The sequence below is a fragment of the Canis lupus genome, chromosome 8 (assembly GCF_011100685.1).
Source record: "Canis lupus familiaris isolate Mischka breed German Shepherd chromosome 8, alternate assembly UU_Cfam_GSD_1.0, whole genome shotgun sequence".
NCBI classification, from domain to species: domain Eukaryota; kingdom Metazoa; phylum Chordata; class Mammalia; order Carnivora; family Canidae; genus Canis; species Canis lupus.
This window is the reverse complement of record NC_049229.1, coordinates 43,795,310-43,822,769: the sequence shown is the minus strand read 5'-3', so window position 1 is coordinate 43,822,769 and position 27,460 is coordinate 43,795,310. Positions and strand designations below refer to the sequence as shown.

The 27,460-nt window shown below is 45.0% G+C and overlaps 1 protein-coding gene across 1 annotated transcript; it reads left to right on the top strand.

Moving 5' to 3' along the window:
• Positions 1-845: 845 nt before the first annotated feature.
• SLC10A1 (solute carrier family 10 member 1) lies at positions 846-24,954 on the top strand. Its single transcript, XM_038545078.1, has 5 exons — positions 846-1,338; positions 12,101-12,311; positions 20,738-20,916; positions 22,480-22,676; positions 24,421-24,954. The coding sequence occupies exons 1-5, from the start codon at positions 983-985 to the stop codon at positions 24,654-24,656; spliced, it is 1,179 nt and encodes a 392-aa protein (XP_038401006.1). The 5' UTR covers positions 846-982; the 3' UTR covers positions 24,657-24,954.
• The last annotated feature ends 2,506 nt before the right edge of the window (positions 24,955-27,460 follow it).

The following is a 27,460-nucleotide window of genomic DNA, read 5'->3' as shown; positions in this document are numbered from 1 at the left end:
TTGCCCAGAGCCTGGCCCCAGCTGGCACACAAGCCAGCGTGAAGGTAGAGCAGTCAGGAAATCAGAGAGAGAAGTCTGTTCATCCCTGCTTCCTTCTCAGCAAGTTTCCCAAGCAATGGGGTTCCTCTGGAGGCTAGCTGGGAAATCGGGGCACAAACATCTCTACGCAAGGGTTCCCTGAGAGCTGCCTTTTAGGGGAAGAGTCCCCCAGCTTCTCAAGAGTCCCTCACCATCCCAGCAGGCTCTGCCCTCTGCAGAGCATATTCTTCCTCCTGGGACCTGTTCTGTCCAGGTTTGGGAATAAGGTAAGGGTTTGCCCAGAACAGGCGAGAAGGACATGGGCACGCATCATCTTCCAGGTGAGGAACCTTGGACATATCCCCTCCTGGAAGCCAGCAGCACACCAGCCCCTACCCCATCTCACAGCCCTTGAGAGATGCTACCTACGTCCAGTAAGAAAATGTGCCACTCAACCGTGTCCACCATATGACCCCGTGGGCACGGGGAAGACATCTGTCCCCCTCCCCTCCCAAATGAGAACAGAGGCATCAGGGACTGAACAGAGAACAAGAAGGACCAGACCTGGATCTGTGCTGGTCCTGGACGGGTCCCCAGAGACAGAATGCCTGTGGCTGTGCTCAGTGGGCGGTGAAGGCAAGAAACAGCTCTCAGGTCCCAGAGGTAGCAAAGTGTTAAGAGAGAAGGGACACCCAGGAAGGCTGCAGAGGTGCAGGAATTGAAGGAAGCAGGGAAGGCCAGGCAGATAAGGCTCTGGGTTCTCTCCCCCTTTGGGGCCGCAGCCAGAGAAACAGCACGACCAGTTGCATAATCCTTCTATTTGCCCAGAGCCACATTTTGTCCTGAAGCTTGCTGCCCGGGGACGGGACTGGAGAAGGCACCCAGCAAAGACTGGGTAGGGAAGGGAGTCCACGGCGAACAAGGGGAGCGCTGGGTCCCCCACCTTCCACTGCCAGACAAGAGGATGGACGCCCCCAACATCACGGCCCCGCTCAACTTCACCCTCCCACCCAACTTCGGCAAGCGCCCCACCGACAAGGCCCTGAGCATCATCCTAGTGTTCCTGCTGCTCATTATCATGCTCTCGCTGGGTTGCACCATGGAATTCAGCAAGATCAAGGCTCACTTCTGGAAGCCTAAGGGGCTGGTCATCGCTCTGATTGCACAGTATGGCATCATGCCTCTCACTGCCTTCACGCTGGGCAAGGTGTTCAGGCTCAACAACATCGAGGCGCTGGCCATCCTTGTCTGCGGCTGCTCGCCCGGGGGGACCCTGTCCAATGTCTTCAGTCTGGCCATGAAGGGGGACATGAACCTCAGGTAGGACTGGAGGTGAGGAGGAAGCCACATGCGGATGGGAGCTGCACTAGATATGCCACAGTCTAGGGGAAGAGCTGGGCTAAAGCCAGGCTAGGGAGTGAGTGGGGGGCAGGTGGATCCCAGGGCAGGGGGACGGTGGCGGGCAGTGCTATCAACAGCTTATGCTGGGCTGGAGCCAGGAGCTGGGGTACACCTTGGCTTAAGTACCAAGTCAAAGGGGCCCAGCTGGTCCGGGGGCCTCCTGAGACTTCCAGAAGTGTCTCAGAGGGGCCACGAGAACTGACGTGAAGGAGTATTGGTTCACACCCGAGAGGCCTCTGGGGAGCTCTGCGCACTTCCCATGGTGGGCCGGTTGTCTACTTTGAGGCCAGAGATCTGAAAGGGAGTGCACATGGGTTCCAACTTCTCCAGGGAGACCAGGGTGGCTCAGAACCAAAGAGCCCTTCCAATCCTGGAGAACAGGCAAGACCTTTCAAAGATCCTTCCAGCTACTCAGGTTAGAGTGGCTTCTCTTAACTTGTCCCCCCTCAGCCCCCCCCACCCCTGTGGGCCCATCAGACACAGGAACATATCCAAGCAAAGACACAACCAGAAAGATCCTAGAGCTTCCCAGCGCTGGCCCGGGCCATGGGGGGCTTCATGCACCTCAGCCAAACTGGTAGGGGGAAAACCAGCAGATAGATCCCCTCCCCCGAAGCGCAACAGCAGACATCAGCAAGGGCCTGTCCTTCCAAACAGGGAGAACTCTGATCTGGAACTTCTGTCAGAGTGAGGCCATTTCAGACCTGCTGCAGCCCCAGCAGCAGCCCATTGCTGGCTGAGGGAAAACCACCAGTCGAAGCTCCTGCCTCCATGTGAGCCTCAGTCTCCAGCCTGCCCCCTCTGAGGTCCAGACCCCAGTGGAGACCCTATTCTATGCCGGGCAGGCCAGGGGGTTCCGACAGTCCAGCTGCTCTGCTGGTCAGCACCCTGCCAAACTTTACTAAAGCAAACCACCCAGGTAAGGAACCCCCTGCTGGTGATGAGGAGTAAAGCCATCGATCTTTATTTATTTATTTTTTTAAGATTTATTTATTTATTCATGAGAGATACACAGAGAGAGAGAGAAAGAGAGAGGCAGAGACACAGGCAGAGGGAGAAGCAGGCTCCATGCAGGGATCCTGACATGGGGCTCGATCCTGGGTCTCCAGGATCACACCCTGGGCTGAAAGCAGCGCTAAACCGCTGCGCCCCCGGGGCTGCCCACCATCGATCTTCAAATGAAAAAACAAGAGTGAGTTGGTCTTTACTGGGACCCACATTCCGAGCTCTGGACTCTCTACCCATGTGACTCAGCCCTCGCTGTGCTAGGTGATGGCAAGACGGGCACAAAGAGGGGGTTTTAAAAAAACAATAATAAAAAAAAGAGGGGGTTTGTCTTGTCCAGTCTTCCACGGGAACATGTTCAATGTTCAACTACCTGTGAGGAAACCCTTCCCCCTCTCAGATCCAAATCCTCCTGCTGCCAAGCAAGCGCTTGGTCTTCAATCTGCCCTGTGGACGAGGCTCTTTGCAGCCTCCATGTCCCAAGAAACTCAGACTGTACCTTAATTCTGGTGTAGAAGGAGTGCGGGAAGTCAGAGGTCAGGGGTGGGGTATTCCCAGGGCTCTGTGAATCTGGAGAAGCATCAGAGCAAGGACAATGTAGAGGACAACAGGGAGTTTGTGAAGCCTAAGTGACCAGATGTCCCAGCCTCGTCGGCCAGGGGGTGCCAGTGAGGCTTCTCTAGCGTGCCTGCTCCTGTGAGGTTCCAGGACCCCACCGGCCCAGCCTGTAGGGACTCAGGAACATGAGCCCTCATGCTCTCCTGCTCAGCCTCCTTGTCTGGGCCCCTGGGGCCCCTCACTTCTTCCAAGACCTGGAAGATAATGCTGCGACACCCTCCCCTTGTCTGCCATAAGGCCCCTTCCCACAAACCTCCATGCATGTTAAACCATGCCTCAGACCCCAGCAGCCGAGCACGCCAGACTGCATGCTTCACGTCACGGGCTGCCAGACTAACTTACGACTGCAGTTCATGTGGGACAACTCCTTCCACGTATTATAAGGAAATGATACCGATAATAAAAAATCAGCCAGGCCCCGTGCCAAGCACTTCACAGGAAACCCTCATGCAGCATCCGGGGAGGAGGTGCTATACGTAGTCCCATTTCAGAGATGAGGAAACTGAGCCACAGAGAGGCTAATACATTTGTCTGAGAATCTGGGAGGTTCCAAAGCCTGTCCTTTCCCTCCAGTATCTTCAGGGCCAGGCACGAATATAAACGAACAAAGTGGCTGGAGGTGGCCTGCCGGCTGTGAGGCACGGGCCTCCTGAGCAGGCCAGATGCCACCGTATCTGCCATCGGTGTTCCGTGCGAGCAGGGAGCCACCACTGCTCCAGTTCCCTGTTTTTCAAGAGAAAGTACAATCTCCCTTTTTACATGAAATCTCTAAATTTTTCAATATTGGCAACTCATTAAAAGTTTTTCAGAACACTGCGAGCCAAACGGTGTCTGTGCAGGGCCAGCTGTAGCCCAGGGGCATACCAGGTGGAGACCTCTCTAACCACAACACTAGACTACGGCCCGTTTAGAGTTGGGGGGGCGGTCGTAAGACCCCGATTCCACTTTACACATGACTCGCCAGAGGCCCCCAGAGTTTGTGGGCAAGTCGTGTGTGGAGGCCGTCCCGGGCTCTCTCCTGCCCTTACTCCCTCTCACAGCGGGGTGAGTCCGGGGCCGCCACCATCCCAGGCCAGAGGCCACGTTCCTGGAGACTGGGCCCCCGGGGGGAGCAGGCATGACAGTCCCTTCCTCAAGGGTGCCACCACACGCAAGCGCCCAAGAATGCAGGTGACCCCCCCGGCAAGGGGAGATGCCCTCAAGGTTGAAGCGAGCCTGCTCTTCCGAGACGGAGGGCAACGAGGCCCTCGGACGGCCCCTCGGACGGCCTGCACTGCCCTGCACGCCCAGCCCGCAGGCCCCGCCACGATGACAAGGAAGCCATTCCGGGAGCCTCACACTTCACCCGACACTGTCAGGTCCCCCCTGCTCAGCTCCAGCCCCCAGCGCCTTCACTGACAAGGGCTCAAAACCTGTCCCTCCAACAGGCTGTACGGACGCCCACAAGCAGGGCATGTGCAGTGCTCTTAGCGGGAAGGAGAACTGAAAACCCACACGTGCTCCCTTCCCTCCGGCCCTCCGGCCCCCGAGACGCGGTCAGGTCCACGCTGTCCCTACGGAACAGGCTCCGGCCTCAGAGCTTCCATCTGGGCGGGTCACCTCTCCTCCCTGTCCCTCGGGAGAAAGCAAGGATCACAAGTCATAGACACCAGCAGGTTGGGAGGTGCGCCCAGCACTTGCACATGGAGGAAGGACCTAGAGGTCTTGGAGCATGGTTTTCACCTCCCTGAGTTCACTAGGCACACCACATCCCGGAGAAAATTCCAGAATGTCTGACACACCACGCCAAAGCAATCATGACTCCTCTGCTCAAGGACATCAAAACAAGCACACAAGTTGTGTGTGGCTTTTCTCACAAGAAGAGATCAATAGCTAGCACTGTTCCCACTGGCCCCCCTTCTGGTGCCCTTCTACCCATCCCAAGGGAGCAGACCCTTTTACACCTGTGACTACCTACTTGTAAATATCCATAAGCAAGATACACCGTTGTACTTGCCTGTTGTTAAGTTTTACACAAACAGTACCATCCTGCCCAGATCCCTGGACAACTTGTTTTTTTGTTTTTTTTTTTTTTAAGATTTTATTGATTTATTCATGAGAGACACACAGAGAGAGGCAGAGACCCAGGCAAAGGGAGAAGCAGGCTCCATGCAGGGAGCCCGATATGGGACTTGATCCTGGATCTCCAGGATCACACCCTGGGCCGAAGGAGGGCGCCAAACCGCTGAGCCACCCAGGGATCCCCCGACAGCTTGCTTTTTTGAGAGAGAGGCACCTGAGTAAAACAGCTACCTCAGCGCGTTTGAACTGCAGTGTAGTCGGCTTGAACGGATCTGTTCTGCTGGCAGACACGGTGGATTTCACGTGCTGCTGCTGCTGGGAGCGGTGTGGTACCTGTGCCCCTGGCGTCCTGGGTGAGAGCGCGTGCAAGCAGAGCAGGGCTACTAGATCGTGAGGCTCCCGCATCTACAAACAATCTCTAGAGTACTTGTGCCACTTGACATTTTCCTAAGCAGCGTAGGAAGATCCTCCTTTCTCCTTGTCTTCCTCTGTACTCGGAATTGCCAGACTTTTAATTTGCGCTATCTGGTGAGAGGGAAATGGGTCATAGCAGTTTTAAACGTGGTTTTGAGGGAGGGTTAGCACCTTTTATGTTTAAGGGCCATTTGACCAATTCACCATTGGTCCCCTTCTAGAAATAGGTCCTTTGCCTATTTTTCTACTGGACTGTTATGTCCTTTCTCAATGATTTGTAGTTATTTGTTGTTTTTGTGGATTGCAAGGGTCTACTCACAGTTTGGGGCTCGTCTTTATATTCTGCTGATGATGTCTTATGATACAGAGTGCTTACTTTAATTAAGTCAAATTTACAACTATTTTTCCTTGACAGTTTGTGTTTTGGGGGGAGTTCCATAAAGAAATCATTAACTATGCTTGGGAGTATCTGGGTGGCTCAGTGGATGAGCGTCTGCCTTTGGCTCAGGTCATGATCCCAGGATCCTGGGATTGAGTCCCACATCGGTCTCCCCTGACAGGGAGCCTACTTCTCCCTCTGCCTGTTTCTGCCTCTCTCTGTGTCTCTCATGAATAAATAAAATCTTTTTTTAAAAAAAGAAATCGGGATCCCTGGGTGGCGCAGCGGTTTGGCGCCTGCCTTTGACCCGGGGCGCGATCCTGGAGACCCGAGATCGAATCCCACGTCGGGCTCCCGGTGCATGGAGCCTGCTTCTCCCTCTGCCTATGTCTCTGCCTCTCTCTCTCTCTCCCTCTGTGACTATCATAAATAAATAAAAATTAAAAAAAAATAAAAAGAAATAATTTACTATGCTTAAGGCCATGAAGATATTCCTCTACATTTTCTTTGAAAAACTTTAAAATTATGCTTTTCACATGGAGATTTTCAATCAGCCTAGGACTTTTTTGTAGAGTGTGATCTAATTTTATATTTTTCGAATGAATAGAGAGAATTCCCAGTACGATGGAGTGAATTTTTCTCCAGTAATTTGTAATGCCATCTCTCACATAGATAAAATTCACCAATATGCATGGGTTTGTGTCTGGGATCTCTCTTCTATTGGTCTGTGTGGCTACCTTGAGCCAGTACCACGTTTTCTTGATTACAATGACTTTCTAAGTCTTAATATCTGAAAGGTAAGTCCTCACACCCGGTTCTTCTTGAAAATTATGCTAGCTATGGGGCGCCTGAATGACCCAGTCAGTTAAACAATCCAACTCTTCGTTTTGACTCAGGTCATGATCTCAGGGTCTTGGCATGGAGCCCCTCATCGAATGTGGAGCCTGCTTGTTCCTCTCTCTGCTCCTCCCTGCACTCTCTCTGCTTCTCGAATACATTAAAATCTTAAGGAAAGAGAAAGAAGAAAAAGAAGAAGGAAGGAAGGAAGGAAGAAGAAAAAATGAATGACCGGAGAAGGAATGATGACGTGAGGGAAGTGAGGAAGGACTCCTACTTAAGTTCCTTATCCCTTCTTCCTTCCTGCCTTTTCCTTCCTGCTCCTATCCGGCCCCTTCCCTCTCCCCCCCTCTCCTTCCCGAAGAAAGAACAGAAAATTATGTTAGCTATTCTTCACCCTTATTATTCATTTGATTCTGGAGATTGTTTCCAGTCAACAAAAAATATTTCTGGAATTTTGATTAATAGATTAAAATTTTAAATTTTTAGAATATTGTATCTTCCCATCCATGAAAATCGTGTAGCTTTTCTTTTGGGGGGGGGATGGGACTTTATACCTTTCTATGAATTTTATAATTTCTTCTATAAAGATCCTGCATGGGGGATGCCTGGGTGGCTCAGCGGTTGAACGTCTGCCTTTGGCTCAGGGCATGATCCCAGGATCGAGTCCCACATTGGGCTCTCTAAGGGAGCCTGCTTCTCCCTCTGCCTATGTCTCTGCCTCTGTGTCTTTCATAAATAAAATCTTTTTAAAAAAGATCCTGCATGATATTTTTAATGTTTTTATAATTTTTATTTATTTATTTTTATTCATGGGGGGGGGGTGTTGCAGAGACACAGGAGGAGGGAGAAGCAGGCTCCATGCGAAAAGCCCGACGCGGGACTTGATCCTGGGACTCCAGGATCATGCCCTGGGCCAAAGGCAGGCGCTAAACCGCTGAGTCACCCGGGGATCCCCCTGCATGGTATTTAGATTTCTAAATACTCCATAGATTTTGTGAATATTATAAATGGCATTTCCTTTTTTTAAATTGCAGTATAGATAGTTGACACACAATATTAGTTTTAGGTGTACAGAATAGTGATTCAACAATTATATACAAAATGCTCACCATAGTCCGTGTAGTTACATCTGCTAAATGGTATCTTTTTAAAAACTCCATGTCCTAGCATGTGGTGGGATGGGGTGGCGAAAAAGAAATACATGTCCTAATTATTTTTCCCAGTTTGCTAGGACACAATGGACTTTTTCATATTGCTGATGTATTCAAAAGCTTATGGATTCTTTTTTTCTTTTTTAAGATTTTATTTGGGCAGCCCGGGTGGCTCGGTGGTTTAGCACCACCTTCAGCCCAGAGCGTGGTCCTGGAGACAGGGGATCGAGTCCCACGTCGGGGTCCCTGCATGGAGCCTGCTTCTCCCTCTGCCTGTGTCTCTGCCTCTTTGTGTGTGTGTGTGTCTCTCATGAAAAAATAAATAAAATATATTTTTTAAAGATTTTATTTATTCATGAGACACACGGATTGAGAGAGGCAGAGACACGAGGCAGAGGGAGAAGCAGGCTCCATGCAGGGAGCCGATGTAGAACTGGATCCTGGGACTCCAGGATCCCGCCCTGGGCTGAAGGCAGGCACTCAACCACTGAGCCACCCAGGTGTCCCTGGCACGTTTAGAAAATTTAGGTTTTTTCCCCATCCCTATACAGTTTCTATTTCTTGTTTTGCTCTGCTAGCAAAGACATATAGTATGATTTACAATAGAGGTGATGATAACAGGTATCCTTGCTTTATTTTTAAAGGAAACTTTCTAGTTTCTCACCATAAAGTTTGTTGTTTGCTATAGACTTTTAATACCCTTTTCAGGTTAAGGAATTCCATTATTGCTAACGTGCTTATTTTTTAATGCGTGAACACGGAATTTCGTTGAATGACAACTTTCTTAGCTATGAACCAATCATACCATTTTTCTTTAATGTGATAATACAGTGATGTATGTCAGTATATTACCTAATGTTAACCCACTATTACATTGCTGGGATAAACTCATCTTATTCTTTGTATTTTGTAAAGGAATTGCTAGATTTGATAACATTTTATTTATGATTTTCTCTTCTTTGTTCATGGGTGAGAAAGGCCTCCAGCTTTCCTTCCTCATATTGTTCTTTTGCAGCTTTGATTCTAAAATTACAATATTCACATACAATAAATCAGGACGGGTTTTCCCTTTTTGTATTCTCTGTATAATATTGAGATTATCTGTACTTTGAATGTCTAATCAAACTCTGCTGTAAAACTATATTGTGTGGGCTTTGGAGGATAGGTTTTCACTACTTCATGATACTAAGTTGATTCGGGTTTTCAGCTTCATTTTGAGTTAGCTTCTATAGATCATTTTTTCCCAGGAAATTGTCCATGTAATCCAAGTTGAAATAGGAAAGTATAAAACTGGCCTCGGTTTCTTCTAGAACTCTCTAAAATCTTGAATGTGTCTATAATTACATTCCCTTTTTCATTCCTGATAAAATCAATTTGTGCCTTCTTTTTCTTTGGTTAGTCAGGCCAGCGGTGTCTTTGCTTGGACTTGGCAATGGAACTGGTCTTGGTTTATTTAAAATAAATTTATTTTTAATAAATGACGTTTTATGTTTTTTTAAGATTTTATTTGAGAGAGTGCATGAGCAGGGGGAAGAGGGAGAAGCAGGCTCCCCGCTGAGCAAGGAGCCTGATGTGGGGCTCCATCGCAGGACCCTGGTATCATGACCTGAGTCAAGGCAGACGCTTAATCAATTGAGCCACCCAGGTGCCCCATCCTCTGAATTTACATATTTTTAAAAAATACATTGTCTCAAATATTTTCTTTCCTCTATATTCTTGGAGTTTACTTTGTTTCTAATTTTCTGAGTAAGATACTTAGCTCATTTCTAGTCTTCTGCTTTTCCTATAGAAGTTTAAGGCTACCTTGGGGCATTTGTGTGGCACAGTTGGCTGAGCATCTGTCTTCAGCTTAGTTTATGATCTTTGGGTCCTGGGATGGAGTCCCTCATCTGGCTTCCTACTCAGCAGGAAGCCTGCTTCGCCTTCTGCTTTTACCCCACCACACTGTTTATGCTCTATTTCAAATAAATAAAATATCTTTTTTAGTATTATTTAATTTTCTGAGTAATATTTTAGCTGCTCTCCAGGCTTTCTATTAACATAATTCATACCATAAAGTTCACCCTTTGAAAGTGTATCATTCAATAGTTCTCAGTACATTCACAAGGTTGTAGAACTATCACCACTAGCTAATTCCAGAACATTTTAAGCTTTCCAAAAAGAAACCAGTTAGTCACTACACATTCCTCTCACCCGAGCCCCTGGCAACCACTAATCTATTTCATGTCTCTATAAATTTTATGTAAGTGGAATCATACAATGTGTGGGCTTTCATGTTTCTCCTTCTTTCATATAGCATATCATTTTCAAGGTTCGTCCATGTGGTAATGTGCCAATACTTAACACACTGTTAATTGTGGCTGAATATTCGGTTGTAGAGACACACCGTATTTTGCTTATCCATGCATCAGTCGGTATCTTTATTGATTTCCACATATTGGCTATCACAAATAATGCTGCTATGAACATTAGTATACAAGTTTTTGTGTCAATATAGGCGTTCACTTCTCTTGACTGTGTATCTAGTAGAACTGCTGGGTGGTATGGTCACTGTCCCATCGACACAAGAAAATTCCAATTTCTCCGCATTGTCTCCAAGACTTACTACCCATCACTTTTATTGTAGCCATACTAGTGATTATGGGGATTTCATTATAGTTTTGATTTGCATTTCTCTAATGACTACGGAGTCAAGCATCTTTTTCTACGCTTATTGGCCACTGGTGTATCTTTTTGGATAGTGTCCTTTGAAGCACAAATGTTTGTTTTTTTTTTTAAGGTTTTTTTTTTTCAATTTTCATTTATTTATGATAGAGAGAGAGAGAGGCAGAGACATAGGCAGAGGGATAAGCAGGCTCCATGCACCGGGATGCCCGATGTGGGATTCGATCCCGGGTCTCCAGGATCGCGCCCTGGGCCAAAGGCAGGCGCCAAACCGCTGCGCCACCCAGGGATCCCATAAATGTTTTTAACTGATAAAGTCATTGGGTGTGTGTGTGCGCGCTCTAGCTGTCATTTAAAAAAAAAAAAAAAGATTTATTCATGACACACAGAGGCAGAAACACAGAAGGCGGCGGCTCCTTGCAGGGAGCCTGATGTGCAACTCAATCCCCAGACCCTAGGATCATGACCCGAGCCAAAGGCAGACGCTCACAAGCCACCCAGGCATCCCTCTAGATGTCATTTCTAAGAAACTTGTGTAATCCAAGGTCATCTCCCAGGTGTTTTAAAATGTGTTGATTACTCTGTCCCAAATATTTTTCCATTATGATTTTGTATTTGACACGGTTACTTAACTTTTCCAATATTTATTATTCATTTCTTGATTTCCACTCTCCTCATTAGCATAGACTTCAGTTTTGGTCCTTCCCTTTGGCATGAAAACTTAAGCCTCCAGATTACCATGACTAACGCTCCAGCCCCTACCCACTCCACACATGGCAGCTTTGCATTAGCTCACCAACCAACTCCTTTGCATCCTGTTGCTGGTACTTGGAAACCTCCTGAACTTTCCTACAAGCTCAAATACGTGCTTAGGTGTTTTAGATATTCATGGAAAAAGGATTTTCCCATTATTTAGCTCACAGTATTCTTTGAGGGTCTCTCACTTCTGACATCTACTTATTCCTAGTGATACCTCTACCTGTTGCTGTCCTTGATGGCGACTTTGGATCCTTTGACCTAGGCCATGTTTGATGTTCACTGAAGTTATTATTTCACCTCTATGGAAACAAAGAAGTGTAGATAGAGCTGTGGGGAGGAGACACACACACACTTGGTGGGGCTTTCCTGGGGTCTTATCAACCCCTCATGGCCAACCCTCCCACAAGAATGGAAGCCAGAGCCATATATTGTCACATGAATATCCACAAATCCACCAATGTTCCCTAGCAGCTTCATTCTTTCAGTTGGCCTTTCTGGAAGGCCCCTCCCTGTAGGTTCTGGGGCTAACATGTATTGGATTCCAAATGGAAATGATAATAGTGCAATTAAGATACAAATTAGAGCTGAGAAGATATATTTTTCAGGCTCTGGGACTCATTCTATTTACCATAAAGAACATGAGAATATCAACCTGTATCTCTTAAGCCTACTGGAAAAAAGAAATTAATGTAATGTAAAATGCTTAGCACAGTGCCTGGAATATAACAGGTACTCAAACAGAATAGTCTATTAATGGGCTCTCTGTATTCTCCCTGCTTCTCCATCCCAGCATCGTGATGACCACCTGCTCCACCTTCTTTGCCCTGGGCATGATGCCCCTCCTCCTGTATATCTACTCCAATGGGATTTATGATGGGGATCTGAAGGACAAGGTACCCTACAAAGGCATTGTGTCATCACTAGTCCTGGTTCTCATTCCCTGCACCATTGGGATCTTCCTCAAAGCCAAACGGCCACAGTATGTACGCTATATCAAAAAGGTAAGAACCTGGGGACCTGTGCAGGGAGCAAGACCACCACCATCATCTCAGCGTATTGCTTGGGGAGGAGAATCATTGGGCTTTTTCTGTTGTCAGTTTCCTTCCTTGTTGGAAAAACAAAAGGGTCTACAATTGGTACACCTACCTCATGGGGTTGTAATGTACACTAGAATACTGCTGTAAAGTTAGGAGCAAAAAATAAAATGGCACATGCAATTATATAATCATTACTTTATAATAAAAAAACTTGTATTATATATCTACTAGATGCTAGGTTTTATGCTACACTCTGAGGTTTCATGTCACCAAGTCTGATATTAGCAGAAAATGAAGTAACACACGAGAAGATCAAATACAGTGTACAACTAGGTACTGGCTGAATACAAGATGGGTTTAGGGAGGGGCAGGGGTTCAGGATAGCTTCCTGGCAGGGAGAGGCTTGAGAAGACCATGGAGAAAGGGTAGGACTTAGGTCAGCCTGGGGAGACGCCTGAAGAGAGGAACTCAGGGGGGATGAGGGCAAACGGCCAACTTTACAAGCTAAAGGACAAGAGAACAGGGAGAGGTAGTATATGCACTCCCGGCATTTCAGGTGTCGGATGGGAAGAAGGGAGTAGGGCCCCAGGGGGTTTGGATGAGCACTGTCACACACAGGACATCATGCCACTGCCTTGCCCTCAGAAAAATCATGGGACTCTTGGGAGTGCCTCAGTGATACCTCTACCTACTTTTGAGACCCTGGAGCTCAGTCTCTGTTGGTCTTCTCCTCCTCAGCTCACTGCTCATCCCCCAAGGCCTGGGCTCCATGCTCCACCTCAGGAAGGACTCTGCCTTCTGACACCCTAAGAGCCTGTTTTTGTTTTTTTCCCTGCCTCAGATTTCTGTCCTGGGCCACAGCGTCCTCCCTGTAGAGCATGCTGCTTGAAAGCCCAAGACTTGGCAGCAGCTTTGGGCCTAGCATAAAGAAGTTGCAAGTCAGGTTGTCAGGACTTTTCAATTCTCACACTACCATCCTCATACAAGATAGATTTGCCATTGCCCTGGCCCAGTCCTAATAACAGTGGCCACAGCAACCCTTCCCACCCTGCTGGAAGATCTGGAAAAATCATCCCCCCTACTGTCCATGTTCGATCACCTCACCTCAGCTCTAGATGGCATCATCCATTCTCTCCACTCTTGCTTCTCAGAGATCTTTTATTATGACCCCCAAGCCCCACAGCCTCCCCCACCTCTGCTCTCATCTCTAAAGTCTATCAGCTGGTTTCTCACAATCAGTATCAATACAGGTTCACCTGTCTTTAAAACAAAATCCCTACTGGGCTCCAATACTTCCCTTTCTTCCCTGCACCTGCCCACCCCACCCCACCCCACCGCCCGCCCCGCACACCTTCCATTGACTGGCACCATACCAACCAGGGCTGCTCTCACAAGTGACAGGCCCTCCACAATTAGTCTCAGCTACTTGAATTCCTCCCTGGTTTCTAGCCACTCAGCATGATGATGACCTATTCTTTTGCGAACCCAACAGACATTTCTTAATTTATCCTTAACTCTTTGGCCTCCTTTGGTAGAGCCAACCACTGCTTCCTTCTCAGCAGCCTCATTCCTCAGCTTTGGTAACTAGGCTCTCCTGCTTTCCTATCACCTCTCTGGCACCTCTTTTTGGACTCCCTAGTGAGTTTCTCTGGTAAAAGTTACTTGTCTTTAGCCGAAGCTTTCTGCTTTTGCCAAATTACCCTAAGCTCAGGGTCTCCCCACCAGATCATCTGGTCCGTATCAATGACCATCTAGAAGCTGATGACTTCCACCTTCAGCCCTCAACTCTCCCCTGACTCCAGAATCCACTTAACTGCCAAATCTACAATATGCCTTAGGCATTTAAAATTCAGGGCCATGTCTTCAAACCATCTCCTCTCCAAGCCCGCTCCTCATGTGATTATCTCAAGGAATGGCATCCCAAGTGCCTGTCTGAGCCACAAAACCAGTAAGTGGTTCTCAATGTTCCCTCACTTAATTGGGAATTAATTGTTCTGCCTTGTGTCACTTGGATCCATCCATTCCTCCCCATCTCGGAGAGCAAGCAGTACTATCACTCAGACCACTAGCTTCTCACAAGCCAACTGAAACAGCCTTCTAACCTGAAGGCTCCCTGAGCCAGTTTTAACCTGAGGATGGAGATTGGAAAGTACAAACTCTTACCGTGACTCTCCACCGTAAATACCTCATTGGTTCCTTATGCTCTCCAAGATAAATTTTATAAACTCCCTAATGTGGCTTTCCAGGCCATTCTTGATTTGCTATCCCCACCCTCCCCAGGCCCAGCTTTCTCTTTGTACGTGTCCTTCTCTCCACATGGGACACTCCCCACATGAGTAGGGGAAGAAAGCCCAGAAATGTTTGTGAAAGTAGAAAAATAATTTTTTTTTAATGTGAACTGATCCCTGATTATCATTTAATGCAACTCTACTCTTCCCCACTTTATAGGTGAGAAAGTCAAGGACCGTACTGCTAGTCACAACTAATGTAAAAATGTATTTTAAGATTTTATTTGTTCATCTCACACACACACACACACACACACACACACACACACACACACAGAGGCAGAGATAGAGGCAGAGGGAGAAGCAGGGTCCATGCAGGGAGCCTGATCTGGGACTCAATCCCGGGACTCCAGGGTCATGCCCAGGGCCCGAAGGCAGGTGCTTCAACCTCTGAGCCACCCAGGTATCCCTGGAGGTCTTTTAAACTCAGAATAACTTTAAAAGTCTTTGAGGATGCAGCATCAATCTCGGATCTGAAACCTGGAAAGGCTTTCAGGATACAGTTCGGTCTCCTGCCTTATTCCAATTTTATAGATAGAATAACGGAGGCCCAGGGAACTTACTTGGCAGACCCAGGATTATTGATCACTCTCCTGTTGCTGTTGCACCGCCATGTCCTTCACTCAACAGCAGAAATGGAGTCAAATGAAGTCTCCCTCTTGCATAAGATACAGTAAATCGTAAGCTGAAAAATGAGCTAACACTCGTCCCTGCTTCTTTTCACACTTAATCCTTCTAGAGACTTTCAAATCCATATACCCGACTCCTGATAACTGGCTCGGGCAGAAGGTATCTGTTCAAACTCTGCTCACTTGCATTATCTTGTGGGCAGTCACATTTAAGTAAGCCAAGACACAATTTCAAGGGTGCTCTATTTGGAATGGCAATTCGAATACTTTAGCTTACCCATGCAAAGGTGTATTATTCAAATCTGTGTGGTCGGGTTGATGAACCTCAGCCTGACATGGTCCACTTTTCCCACAAGTCATCCACCACCCTTAAATGAGGGTCCTGCTGTTACAGTGACTCAGCCACTCCCATGCTTTCTCTCTACCTGCTGCCACTGGTGAACTCCCACCCCCCCCCCCCCCCCCCCACCCCCGCCTCATGATGTGAGCCAGCTCATGGGCCAACGCTGCCGGTGGTCTTTTAACATTTGCCGCTACTTTTTTTTCTTTTACTCCTTCCTTTTCTGTATTCCACCAACTCCCTAAATGAGAGCATCTTAATTTGGTCACAACCCGTATAGGCTACCTTTGTGGGAAGAGCGAGCCAGAGTTCACCTCCTGGGTCACTGGCACGCTGATAGATTGACCATGAATGGACACTCATCACAGCTTCAGTGAAGTCAGGAGGTACAAAGAACATGATGACCTACAGAGAAGCAGCTACCGATGGCGTCTTACCTCAGCAAGAGGTTGTGGACAAATGGCAGGACAGGAAGCTTTGGAACGTTAAATTCCTCTCCTTTACCAATGAGTAGTAAGAGGAGCTACGATTCAGTGAGTGGTTTTTACATGCCAGGTGCTGTGCTGTCCACCTCTCAGAAACCTTGAGTGAGCAAAGCTGACTCTCCTAGGGACTAGCAGAGCCAGCTTTCACACTGGAGTCACACCAATGTCTGTGCTCAAAACCACTCTACAACCCCAGAGAATGAACAAGAGTGAGGGAATGAAAGTGGATGCCACAGAGAAGAGGATTTCTAGGTTCATGGAGAATTTCTGTAAACCAATGACACATACATTTTAATGAGAACAGAACCTATTTGGTCATTGAGTAGAGGAAAAATCCAAGAGGAGAAATCCAAATGCAAACAGGGCAGTTCATCAGGTAAGTCTTCTAATACAATTTGAAATGTGTGGTTATCAAGGAGGTCTGTGAAAGTCCTTTCCATCCTGGCGAGAGTATGGCATCTAATAATTCTGGGCACTAAGAGGTACGTGAAATCAGTTCATGACATCAGTTGGTACAGGCAAGACGTTTAAATGGTCAAATCAAGGGGCGCTCTATCAGTTAAGCATCTGACTTTGGCTCAGTCCATGACCCCAGGGTCCCTGCTCAGTTGTAAGTTTGCTTCTCCCTCTCCTTCTGCTCCTTCCCCCTCCACCTCATGCTCTCTCAAATGAAATCCTTAAAAAAATAAAATGGTATGTAAGAGCCAACTATAAAGTCAAAAAATTGTAAAATAAAGCAAATCCTAAGGTAAACAAACATATACCTTTGTTTCTAATAAATATTGCTTTCATAGCACTTATCTGGGGCAGGGTAGACCTGGCTTTGTTTCAGATGTTGTCTTATTTTACCCAGAACATTTCACAAACTTGGTAACTTCATTATCCAGCCTTCAGGTCACTCAAAAAAGTAGCTGCCCCTTTAAGGGTTATAAATCATTTAGGTCTAAAATCACATTACCTGGCTTGATCCCCACCTTTACCAGCTTCACATCAAAGGACTCTTGGCACTTCCAAAGATCAAATTAACCCTAAAATGCATGCAGTCCTTTCTCATAATGGAGGTATCTGAGGCGAGCACGACAGGTTCCAAGAGTAATTTCTCAGTTCCAAAATATTTGGAGCGATGGTAGTATGGTAGGTATGTGTATACAGGCTCCAGAGATAGTGACTTTGTAAGAAAACCTTTAATTTATAATTAAAAACTGTGGAAGGACTGAATAGTCTCATTCCTTCAGAGTCACAGCATTCACTGAACTATCTGCAATCCAGAGGTGTCAACCAGAAGCTGTGCTTAATTATGTGAAAAGACAGTAAATCTCATTCAAAACATAGTTGGGAAGCCCTGAAGGGACCACCACTCACCTGAGTAGATATGCCTTTTGAGAAGCTCGTGGCTTTGGAATGCTATGGAACCAGCAAGGCTTCCTCAGTTCTGGAGGGGACAAAATTAAAAACGGCCTTTATGCCCAGAATTATTAGATGCCATACTCTCGCCAGCCACTTGGCCATTATCAAGGTCCCTGGGAATTCCAAACCTGATTCCCTGGAATCTAAAGGAAACCACCTTGCTGATATTTCTGCAAAGAATGCTGTTCTCAAAGGAACCAATCACCAACCAAACCTGTCACGGTCCAAAATGATGTTCCCCCAAATGATAATCTAGAAAAACTGACTAGAGATGCTCAACAACTGGCCCTAGAAAAGGAAATACAGTATTAGAAATCTACTGTTGGCTCAATTAAAAAAATAAACTCTGGGCTCCCTGGGTGGCGCAGCGGTTTGGCGCCTGCCTTTGGCCCAGGGCGCGATCCTGGAGACCTGGGATCGAATCCCACATCGGGCTCCCGGTGCATGGAGCCTGCTTCTCCCTCGGCCTGTGTCTCTGCCTCTCTCTCTCTCTGTGACTATCATAAATAAATAAAAATTGAAAAAAAATATTAATAAAAAAATAAAATAAAGTAAAAAATAAACTCTGGCTTGAGCCAAATAACCTAGTCCTGCCAGAGACTCAAGGTTCCCACTACTGAATCTATAAAGCCTTCATGAACCAATACTGGTGGTAAAATACTAACAAGATCCTAAAGGGTGCCTATCTTCCTTGCCCCCCCCCCTGCTCAAAATACAATTCAAGAAAACCTGTCCATGCTGTTCCCCAACACTTCAAACCGCCTAACAGACTCTGAGGTTTGATAAACAGATTTCATGTTGCTTCCTCCAATCTCTTGGATATAAATACGTCTTACTAATGGTTCACAGGTTTCTTCACTGTGCTGAAGCTCTCCCAGTGTAGATAGGCTACTACTTCTACGGCTAAATTCTACTAGAAAAGGTCATCCATCAACTCCCTTTCAACTTCAGTGACTAGGATATTCACTCAACTAGTTCAGGGCTTTGACAAGTCTGTGCTGTTTGGCTTCTATAATACTTTCACTGTGCTTACCACCCTCAATCTTCCAGGCTAATTGAACACACTAACAGCATCATTTAGACTCAACTGGCAAAATCCGTAGAGACCCTTCAAATACCATGGCCAAAGGCACTGCCATTAATCCTTCTATTTTTTTTTAAATATACATCTCTTTTTTTTTAATTTTTTTTTATTTATTTATGATAGTCACACAGAGAGAGAGAAGCAGAGACATAGGCAGAGGGAGAAGCAGGCTCCAAGCACCGGGAGCACGACGTGGGATTCGATCCCGGGTCTCCAGGATCACGCCCCGGGCCAAAGGCAGGCACTAAACTGCTGCGCCACCCAGGGATACTGCCATTAATCCTTCTAAATTAAAAAAAAAAAAAAAAAAAATTCCTTCTAAATTAGTCTGTTAACCATGCTTTAAAAGAGTAATCTTTCCACAGTGTGCTCCCAAGAGATGGGAGACTTTAACCATCACACCTGCAGTCCAGAGATTACATTTACTAGAAGACCACTCAAGATTGATTCTCTTCAACCCTGTTGAAAATGCCCTGTTCGGTCCTGTTAAACTGTTGTGCCACCAAACTTAGGAATAGAATTTTATATCATCTAAAAAAAAGCAGCAAACCCTGACTGGACCTGTACATCAACTTGTGATCTAAAAATAATTTAATTTTCAGGAATTTAAACGGATGACACTTGGATACAGCTTTCCCAAGATGACTACATTAGGCCTATATTCCTTTTTCTCAATGTTGCTTAATCTTATTTCTTCCTCCCTTTCTTGGCCCAATCTATGGCAAAAGGGGGGAAACTGTCACATCTGGAACCAGACACTGCAATCTGTTCATGAGGTTAGAGGTCCCTTACTACCAACCAATTTCTCTTTTATCCCAAATTATAATTACAAGACCTATCAGGTTAAGCTGTTATAGCCAGGTGTTCCCATACCTTGTTTCAACCTTTCTCCAACTGTAACCATCAGTCCTTTGACCTCTTAGCTGGATGCCTGCAGGTTTGGGATCCTAGTTTAGGACTATTAAATATACAAACCTCATTATTCTGCTATGTAATCATTTTTTAAAAATAGTTTTTAATTTATTTATGATAGCCACAGAGAGAGAGAGAGAGAGAGAGAGAGAGAGGCAGAGACATAGGCAGAGGGAGAAGCAGGCTCCATGCACCGGGAGCCCGACGTGGGATTCGATCCCGGGTTTCCAGGATTGCGCCCTGGGCCAAAGGCAGGCACTAAACCGCTGCGCCACCCAGGGATTCCCTATATAATCATTTTTAAACTTTGTACTTACTGCCTGTCAAATCTCTACAGAAGTAACACACCAACAAGGAGATATGTTAGCTCAAAGACTTCAGGATGATCTCCAACCCTACAATCTTGTCAAAATAAAGACCTCAGATGGGAAATGCCTTTGAGTTCTCCCTCATACCCTTCCTTGTTACTCAAATGTGGCCTCAACAGTTTCCAACCTACGTACTTTCCAACACGGGACACAAAAACCAGAGAAGTGCTTCCTGGCACCAGAGGACAAAGCTACTTTAGCAGATACAATCACTAAATATAAAAAAATCTCTTGATCAGCAATGTTTTTGACTACAGACTTTGATCGAATGAGAAAATAAAGAATAAACCTCATTTAACATGGGAGTCCAGAAGCCCCAAAGGGAAAGTTCTCCTGCACTACCAGTGGCCAAAAGCATAACTTGCATTACCCAACAGAAAGCTTACTTTACATACCCCCCCCCCAAGAACTCCTTGCCCAGCAACAGCCCAGCCAATGACGACTCTGCGAAACAGCCTCTCCCAGCTTTTCCTCTCTAAAAGCCCAATCCTGTGTTCTCAGGACTTGCCTATGGTTCACCATAGCTCGCTTGTCCCAAATTGCACTTCCTCTATATCCAAATAAACTCATTTTGCTGGTAAGTATCTAGGTCTCTTATTCTAACAGTCAACAGTAACAAAAATGTTAGGTCTCTGTCATCCAAGCTTCCTAGCTACCCATTAAGAGTACCAAAAAAAAAAAAAAAAAAAAAAGGGAAGATATTGCACTCCCTTCTTCAAACGCCAATTTTTCATGAAAGTATTTTCCAAAAAAAAAAAAAAAACTTTAAAAAAAAGTATTTTCCACCTTTGATACCCATTCATACTTCCTCAGACTCTGCTACTCCCTATCCCCCACCACTCTTCTAATCACCTTTTCTTCCTGTTCTCATTTACAGGGAGGGATGATCATCATGCTTTTGTTAAGTGTGGCCATAACAGCACTGTCTGTCATCAACGTGGGCAAGAGTATCAGGTTTGTCATGACACCACACTTGCTGGCCACCTCCTCTCTAATGCCTTTCATCGGCTTCCTGCTGGGCTACATCCTCTCTGCTCTCTTCCGCCTCGACGGACGGTAGGTGATATGTTATATCTCAATGCCCAATGGCGTCATTCTTGTCCTGGTCTCTCAAGAAAAGACTAAGATCCAAAACCCGGGGGGAGACATTTTCTTGGCAACATGTATAAATCAATCAACTGAATAAGGAACTCTGGACTGTGAGAAACACTGAAGTTCCTAAATGGTTTAGGAACAAAGGCATCTAACAACCCAAAAAGGAACAGCTCATGACAAAGTGCCCCCTCCTGAGCCTAAATCCCACCGCCTGCTTGAATCTGGTAGCTAATAGACACTGGAGTAGCCCAATATCATCGTAATTGAGTGCTCTTGATCATCTTCCTTTCCCATTCTTCCTCCTCGCCTGCCTAGGCATTAGTCTTGATGTGGACACCACTAAGTGACAGCTCTGCTAAGTGGCACCAAGAGTCAAAGTGGCTGTGGGCCTCTGTAGTTTAATCCAATTCACAAACTCAGGGCTCTTTTCAGGAATAGTCATCCTGACAGTCTGTTGTGGGATAATCAGACACAGTCTACCTAGTGCAGTGCATTTCAGGAACTTTGCCTCTTTTCAGCCATAGACAAATTCTTATGGATTCTTAAACATCAGTAGCATCCTACTACTCCAACCAAGCTGAACTGCTTTAAAAAATACGTCTTAAAAAGTTATCCATTTTTAGAACCACACTAATAAAGTACAAAGTACTACAGGATGTAGCACATGGTTGCAGAGTAAAGGCTGTCAATGACCACAAGATGTCAATCTTCAATGACAAATAAACAGCTATATAATCAAGGGCCCTCAGAGTAGTTCCCCCATAATAAATGTGCTGAGACAGGTATCAGAATTTTTAGTAACTATCTGAAAACACTACCATAACTCAACGAATATTCATTCAATTTAAACATCCCATTTCTTTAGTGTACAAGAGAGCAAAACCAAGAGCTTTTATGTTTCCAAGGAGACTGAATCAAATTTTTTTTTTCATTTGAGAGTCAGCGTTAAGGGTTAGGTGCAGGAGAGGATCTCAAGCAGACTCCCTGCTGAACAAAGCCCAATGTGGGGCTTGATCTCACAACCCTGACATTATGACCCTGAGCCCTAACCTAGAGCTGGACGCTCAACCAACTTGAGCCTCTCAGGTGTCCCTCAAGTTTCTTAATCATTATGGTTTTGGAATTAAAGATGTTTAAATCAGAAACCAGGGAACAGGACAAGGTCTTCAGGCATTTCAATCTTCTACTTTATGTTCCTACTGCAACAAACCCGTATGTAAACTTAACAAGCCAATGAATTGTACTGGCTCACACCAACGTCCTTTCATCCCTCATCAGCCAGACATTTGTCCAAATTTTAATTTGGTAATCCTACAGAAGTAGACAAATGGTAAATCTCTAAACTACTCAAAAGCTCTCATAAAAAATTTCCCTTCTACCTTCATTCAATGGGTCTTAGGTGATTTGGGGGAGGGGGGAGGGTGGGAGAGAGAGAGAGAGAGAGAGATGGGCAAGTGAATATGCACCCTCATGTCCCTTCTGAGAGAGTAAAGGATTGGGGTTTTTGTGCTTTAACCTATACAGGTGCAGCCGCACTGTCAGTATGGAAACCGGATGCCAAAATGTTCAGCTTTGTTCCACCATTCTCAATGTGACATTCCCCCCTGAAGTCATTGGACCACTTTTCTTCTTCCCTCTCCTCTACATGATTTTCCAGCTTGGGGAAGGGGTTTTCCTGATCTCCATCTTTCGGTGCTATGAGAAAATCAAGCCTTCCAAGGGTGAGTACTGAATCACTCTCGAGTTCTCCCATAATTGGACCTGATCCTTGCCAGCCAACAAATCTCTGGCAGGGACCTTGTGGATGGGGCTTCAACTCTTATCAAGTCACTAGGAACAAGGTAGCACCAAAAAATAGGAAAGGACTTCCAAGAGCAAGGGCTAGGTCTTTTAGCCAGAAGAATGAACTGTGGACTTTGCCCTCCATGGGAATAAGGCAATTTTGACTTTAACTGGGAAGACCAGGAAGACTCAAAATGAAGAAATAGGGCAGAAAATTACCTTGGATATTATATATAGCTGTGAGGTAGTAGTTGTTTGAAAGGGCCCCTATTCACAATTTGGAAAATCTTTTTAGGATTAGGTACTCTTGTCCTAGAACCAGGTTAGACTCCAGGACCACTGGGTACTCCAAAGAAAGTATAATAAAGCAATGCAACCTAATATTCCAGAAGAAGGAGAGAGAGAGAAAAAAAAAAAAAGACTCCAACTCTGGTTACACAGAAAAAAAATGAAATATATAAGCTTATTATAAACAGTAACTATCACAATAATCTAGTATAATCCCTTCCTCTAACTGCAAATGTCATTTTTTAAAATCAGGAAAAATGGTAAGGTATCACTATTTTAGAATTCTAAACATCAGTATATTCTTAACCACTCAAATCCTTCAAGAGGATCTTATTTCCCATGAACTCGAGGGCTTCTTCAAGATGTTTTCTAGACCCTGAGGATTAATTCAGAACCCAGGAGACAACCTCCCCTGGGGGAATTATCTCATGGTAGCAAATGCAGATTTACAATTAACAGGATATAATCTTACCAAGCAGCCAAAAAGAAACCAGAAAGTAGCTGACCACACTTCAGAACTTTATAAGCGCAGTGCAGGGGTGCCTGGGTGGCTCAGTTGGTTAAGTATCCCAACTCTTTTGACTTCGGCTCAAGTCATAATTTCAAGGTCATGAGATTGAGCCCAGGTCCAGCTCTCTGCTCAGTGGAGAGTCTGCTTGAGATTCTCTCTCCTCCCTCTGCGCTTGAGCACATGCTCTAAAATAAATGAATCTTAAAAAACAAACCTACAGTGGAGTTGTGGCAAAGAATCTAGTCTGATGCTTACCTGAGAGCAACTCAAATTTGTTGCTCATGAAGTCTGAAGTCTCCATCTCACAAAATAGGAGAGGTGCAAGTTTCTAAACCAACCAACCAGGTTCCCAAGTTTGCAAGGCTACGTAATGCACCTCAGAAGCCCTTCTTCAGAGCTAATGCAGCTGTGCTCAGGGTGAAGACTCGCTTTTGTTTCTGAGCTCTGTACCCTTCTACAAAAATGGGGACAAAATAGGTGAAGAACCCTGACTACTGTTATTACAACTCACCACCCTCCCACACAGGCAGGAAAAGGGGTAACCAAAGGGGGGTCATGGAAACTCCACTTAGGAGACCCCCTAAAGCTTTATCCTCCTGAATGCAAGTCAACCCTGCTGAAAATATAAAACTCTCCCACCGCACTTGCCCGTACCAAGTTGGGAGAAAAAGTGATAAATATTTATTAGTAGTATTACCATTAAGGATCTTGAAGGGAAAACACAGCTCTTCTACAGAGTCTAAGTCATGGGAGGATAGGTGGTAAACATATGGGGAAAACCCCAAAGAACACAACACATAGGATGTGCGGTCTTCAACTGAACAAGCTTTGCATTAACAATGGTTGCTCTCCTTCCCACCCTTGACCCTTTTTCAACTTTCCAGATAAAACAAAAATGATCTACACAGCTGCTGCAACAGAAGAAATCACTCCAGGAGCTCTAGGAAATGGCACCCACAAAGGGGAGGAGTGCTCCCCTTGCACAGCCGCACCTTCCCCTAGTGGCCTAGATTCTGGTGAGAAGGCAATTCAGTGTGATCAACTAGAGAAAGCAAAAGATAAAAGGAACACCAAAGAAGAGTCTTTCTCCAGCATTGGCAGCAGCAACTATCAGAACTAACCAGCCTTGCCTGGAGGGAGGACAAAGGAGCCTCCATGAAGAGCCTCACCCATCCACCGCTTAGAGATTGGTACTTGTTTAAAAAAATGAAGATTTTGTTCAAGGACAGCCTTATGAAAGCAGAAACCAAAATTGCCTTTTGTTCCTGAATTTCCAGCGTTCCATAGCCCTAAAAGGCACTCAACTTTTGAACTAGGCTATAGAGGCTTTTACCCTACAACCAAATATCAAAGTCCTACTCTAACTTTTTTTTAACAGAGAAAGAGAAATAAATGTTCAGAGTGCTGCCAAATTTAAACTTCCGAAGTCCTTTCTAACCTTAAAATTTCCCTTCTGACATTTCTGGGATTAAAGATCCTGAGAACACCAACATGACACCAAGTATACAAAATAAGACATAAAATGCAAAATCAATTAAGATTAACTCAAAAACTCAGCCATAATGAAATGGGCAGACATTTCTGGAAAATATAATCAGAAGTCGAAGGGAAAAGACAGGAAAACAAGAAAACACAAACATCAACAGAACTGTTCACTAATCGAATACACTATCCCGTCAACTCATTAGCTATTAATGGTTTTCATTATTATCCCCTCTCAAAACATAGAGTACTACGGACTATTCTAAAAGGAGTGGTTTCTCTATTTAAGGTTAACTATAATCCTAAAATTTCAAAATTTCTCCAATGAAAACTTATTGCAAAAAAAAAAAAAAAAAAAAAAAAGAAAACTTATTGCTCATATGCAAATAGATAGATTAATAAACAATACTTGCAGCAAATAGCAGACTGTGCCTAATTACTTGTGATTTTCATATCATTTTAGTATGAAGTTTAACTGAAACCCTAATGACAATTTTAAGGCATCAGTCTGCTCAGTGTCCAGAACCACCAATACTCCCAATACCACAGCAAACTTAAGAATCAGGGGTGGAGGGCACTTCAGTGGTTCAGTTGGTTAAGTGTCCATCCAATTCTTGATCTCCACTCAGGTCTTTTTCTTAAAAATTTTATTTGACAGAGGGAAGAGTGCACGAGCACATGTGCACAACAAGCAGGGGGAGAGAGAACGCAGTAGACTCCCTGCTGAGCAGGGAGCCCGTTGCAAGGCTTGATCCCAGAACCGTGGGATCACCACCTAAGCCAAAGGCAGATGCTTAAAAGACTGAGCCAGGGACCCCTCAGCTCAAGTCTTCATCTCAGAATTGAGTTCAAGTCCCACATTGGGCTCCAAGTTGGGTGTGGAGTCTACTTAAAAAAAAAAAAAAATCACCAACTTGGGTCACTAAAAAGATCTGTGAAAAGGTCTACTGCCTGTTTTTACATATTATACCCTTAAATATCTGTTCAAATTGTTTTCTTTACCACATAACTGACATTACATTACCCACTAAGAAACTTGGTTAGGCAAAACAAACAGAAATCGGTTTTCACAGGCAGGTAGGGCTGGACTTGAGATCTAGTACTCTCAAATTGTCCTTTACAAGACAACTAGATAAAAAGAATACAGAAAGAAAATATAAGTGACACTGTCACACAAAAGCTGGCCCTAAAACTTTGCCTAGGATTATACTCAGACTCCTACTCCTACGAGAGTCCTCTTCTGGGAATTCATGTTAATGTGTTGGTTCAAACCAACTCCCGTTCATCTCTGCCATTTGCTCAAAGGGCCTTATTTTATTGCTTTACTGTGTAGTAGCTGTAATATTAAAATGCCAAGCCATGCATATTTATCTATGTAGGAGTAAAGAAAGGAGAAAAAACCAGAATAGTCAACTAGTAAAATATCAAAAAGTACATACATCCTACTACCCAGTTACACATAAAGCCTAAGAGGGGGGGAAAACAAAGGGGGGGGGGCCTTTTTCCTTTTGGAAGCGACTTTGGCTGACTTGCAGCTTTCCCAAAAACCTCATAAAGAAAAAACCCCTAAGTTCCACTGGCTTGTCTCAGCCTGAATAAACAAGTGTAAAACACTCAAAATCTCCCTAAAATCCACCTCATTCATGGCAGAAAGATCGGTTTTCCCCATTTCATGGCTTACGCATCTATAGTCTTGGGATACGATAACAAATGTACAACTTTTCAAGCCTACCCCCAAATGGATTCCTACTACCCAATCCCCACACTTTTGGAAAGCCAAAAGCAATCCTTCTGGTCCTTCTAATTCTTTCCTCAGAAACCCCTTAAAAGCTAGGGCAGATTAGTATACATGAATAGAAAATGTGGTTTTCAGGTTCTGGGGAACTAGAGTTCCTCAATTCCAATACTAGTCCACCATTTACGTGCTGCTCTTCTTTGGCCCTGAATTCTCTCACATACAATGATGATTATGTACAAGGAAGTTGTGAAGATTCAGTGAACATAAGGGAAGACATTTTATAATGCTATCTTATAATGGTATCTGGCTACTACACACCATTCATCTATCCAACCTAGCATTCCCATAGAAGACTAAGAAAATCTAAGCAGTCTCGGGGAGGACTAGAAGAGACAGTAATAAAGCTCATTATCTAAAGGTACAGGGATCTCAGAACAAAGATTGATATAGAACCTTAAGCACTTTTCTTATTAAAGTTTCCCCTTATCATATTCTCACATCCACAGCTCATCGTTCAAAGAAAAAAACACGTGAAACCTCTTCAAGCATACTTGTGCACTGACTTTGTAAGATCATCTCTAACCTTCAAAATGGTATTACAACCTTTAAAATAAGCATAAAACATTCATTTTTACAATTTGCTTCCCAAATTATTCTTCTCTTGGCTATGGAAGCCTAAATAACCTGATGCCAATATGATTAAG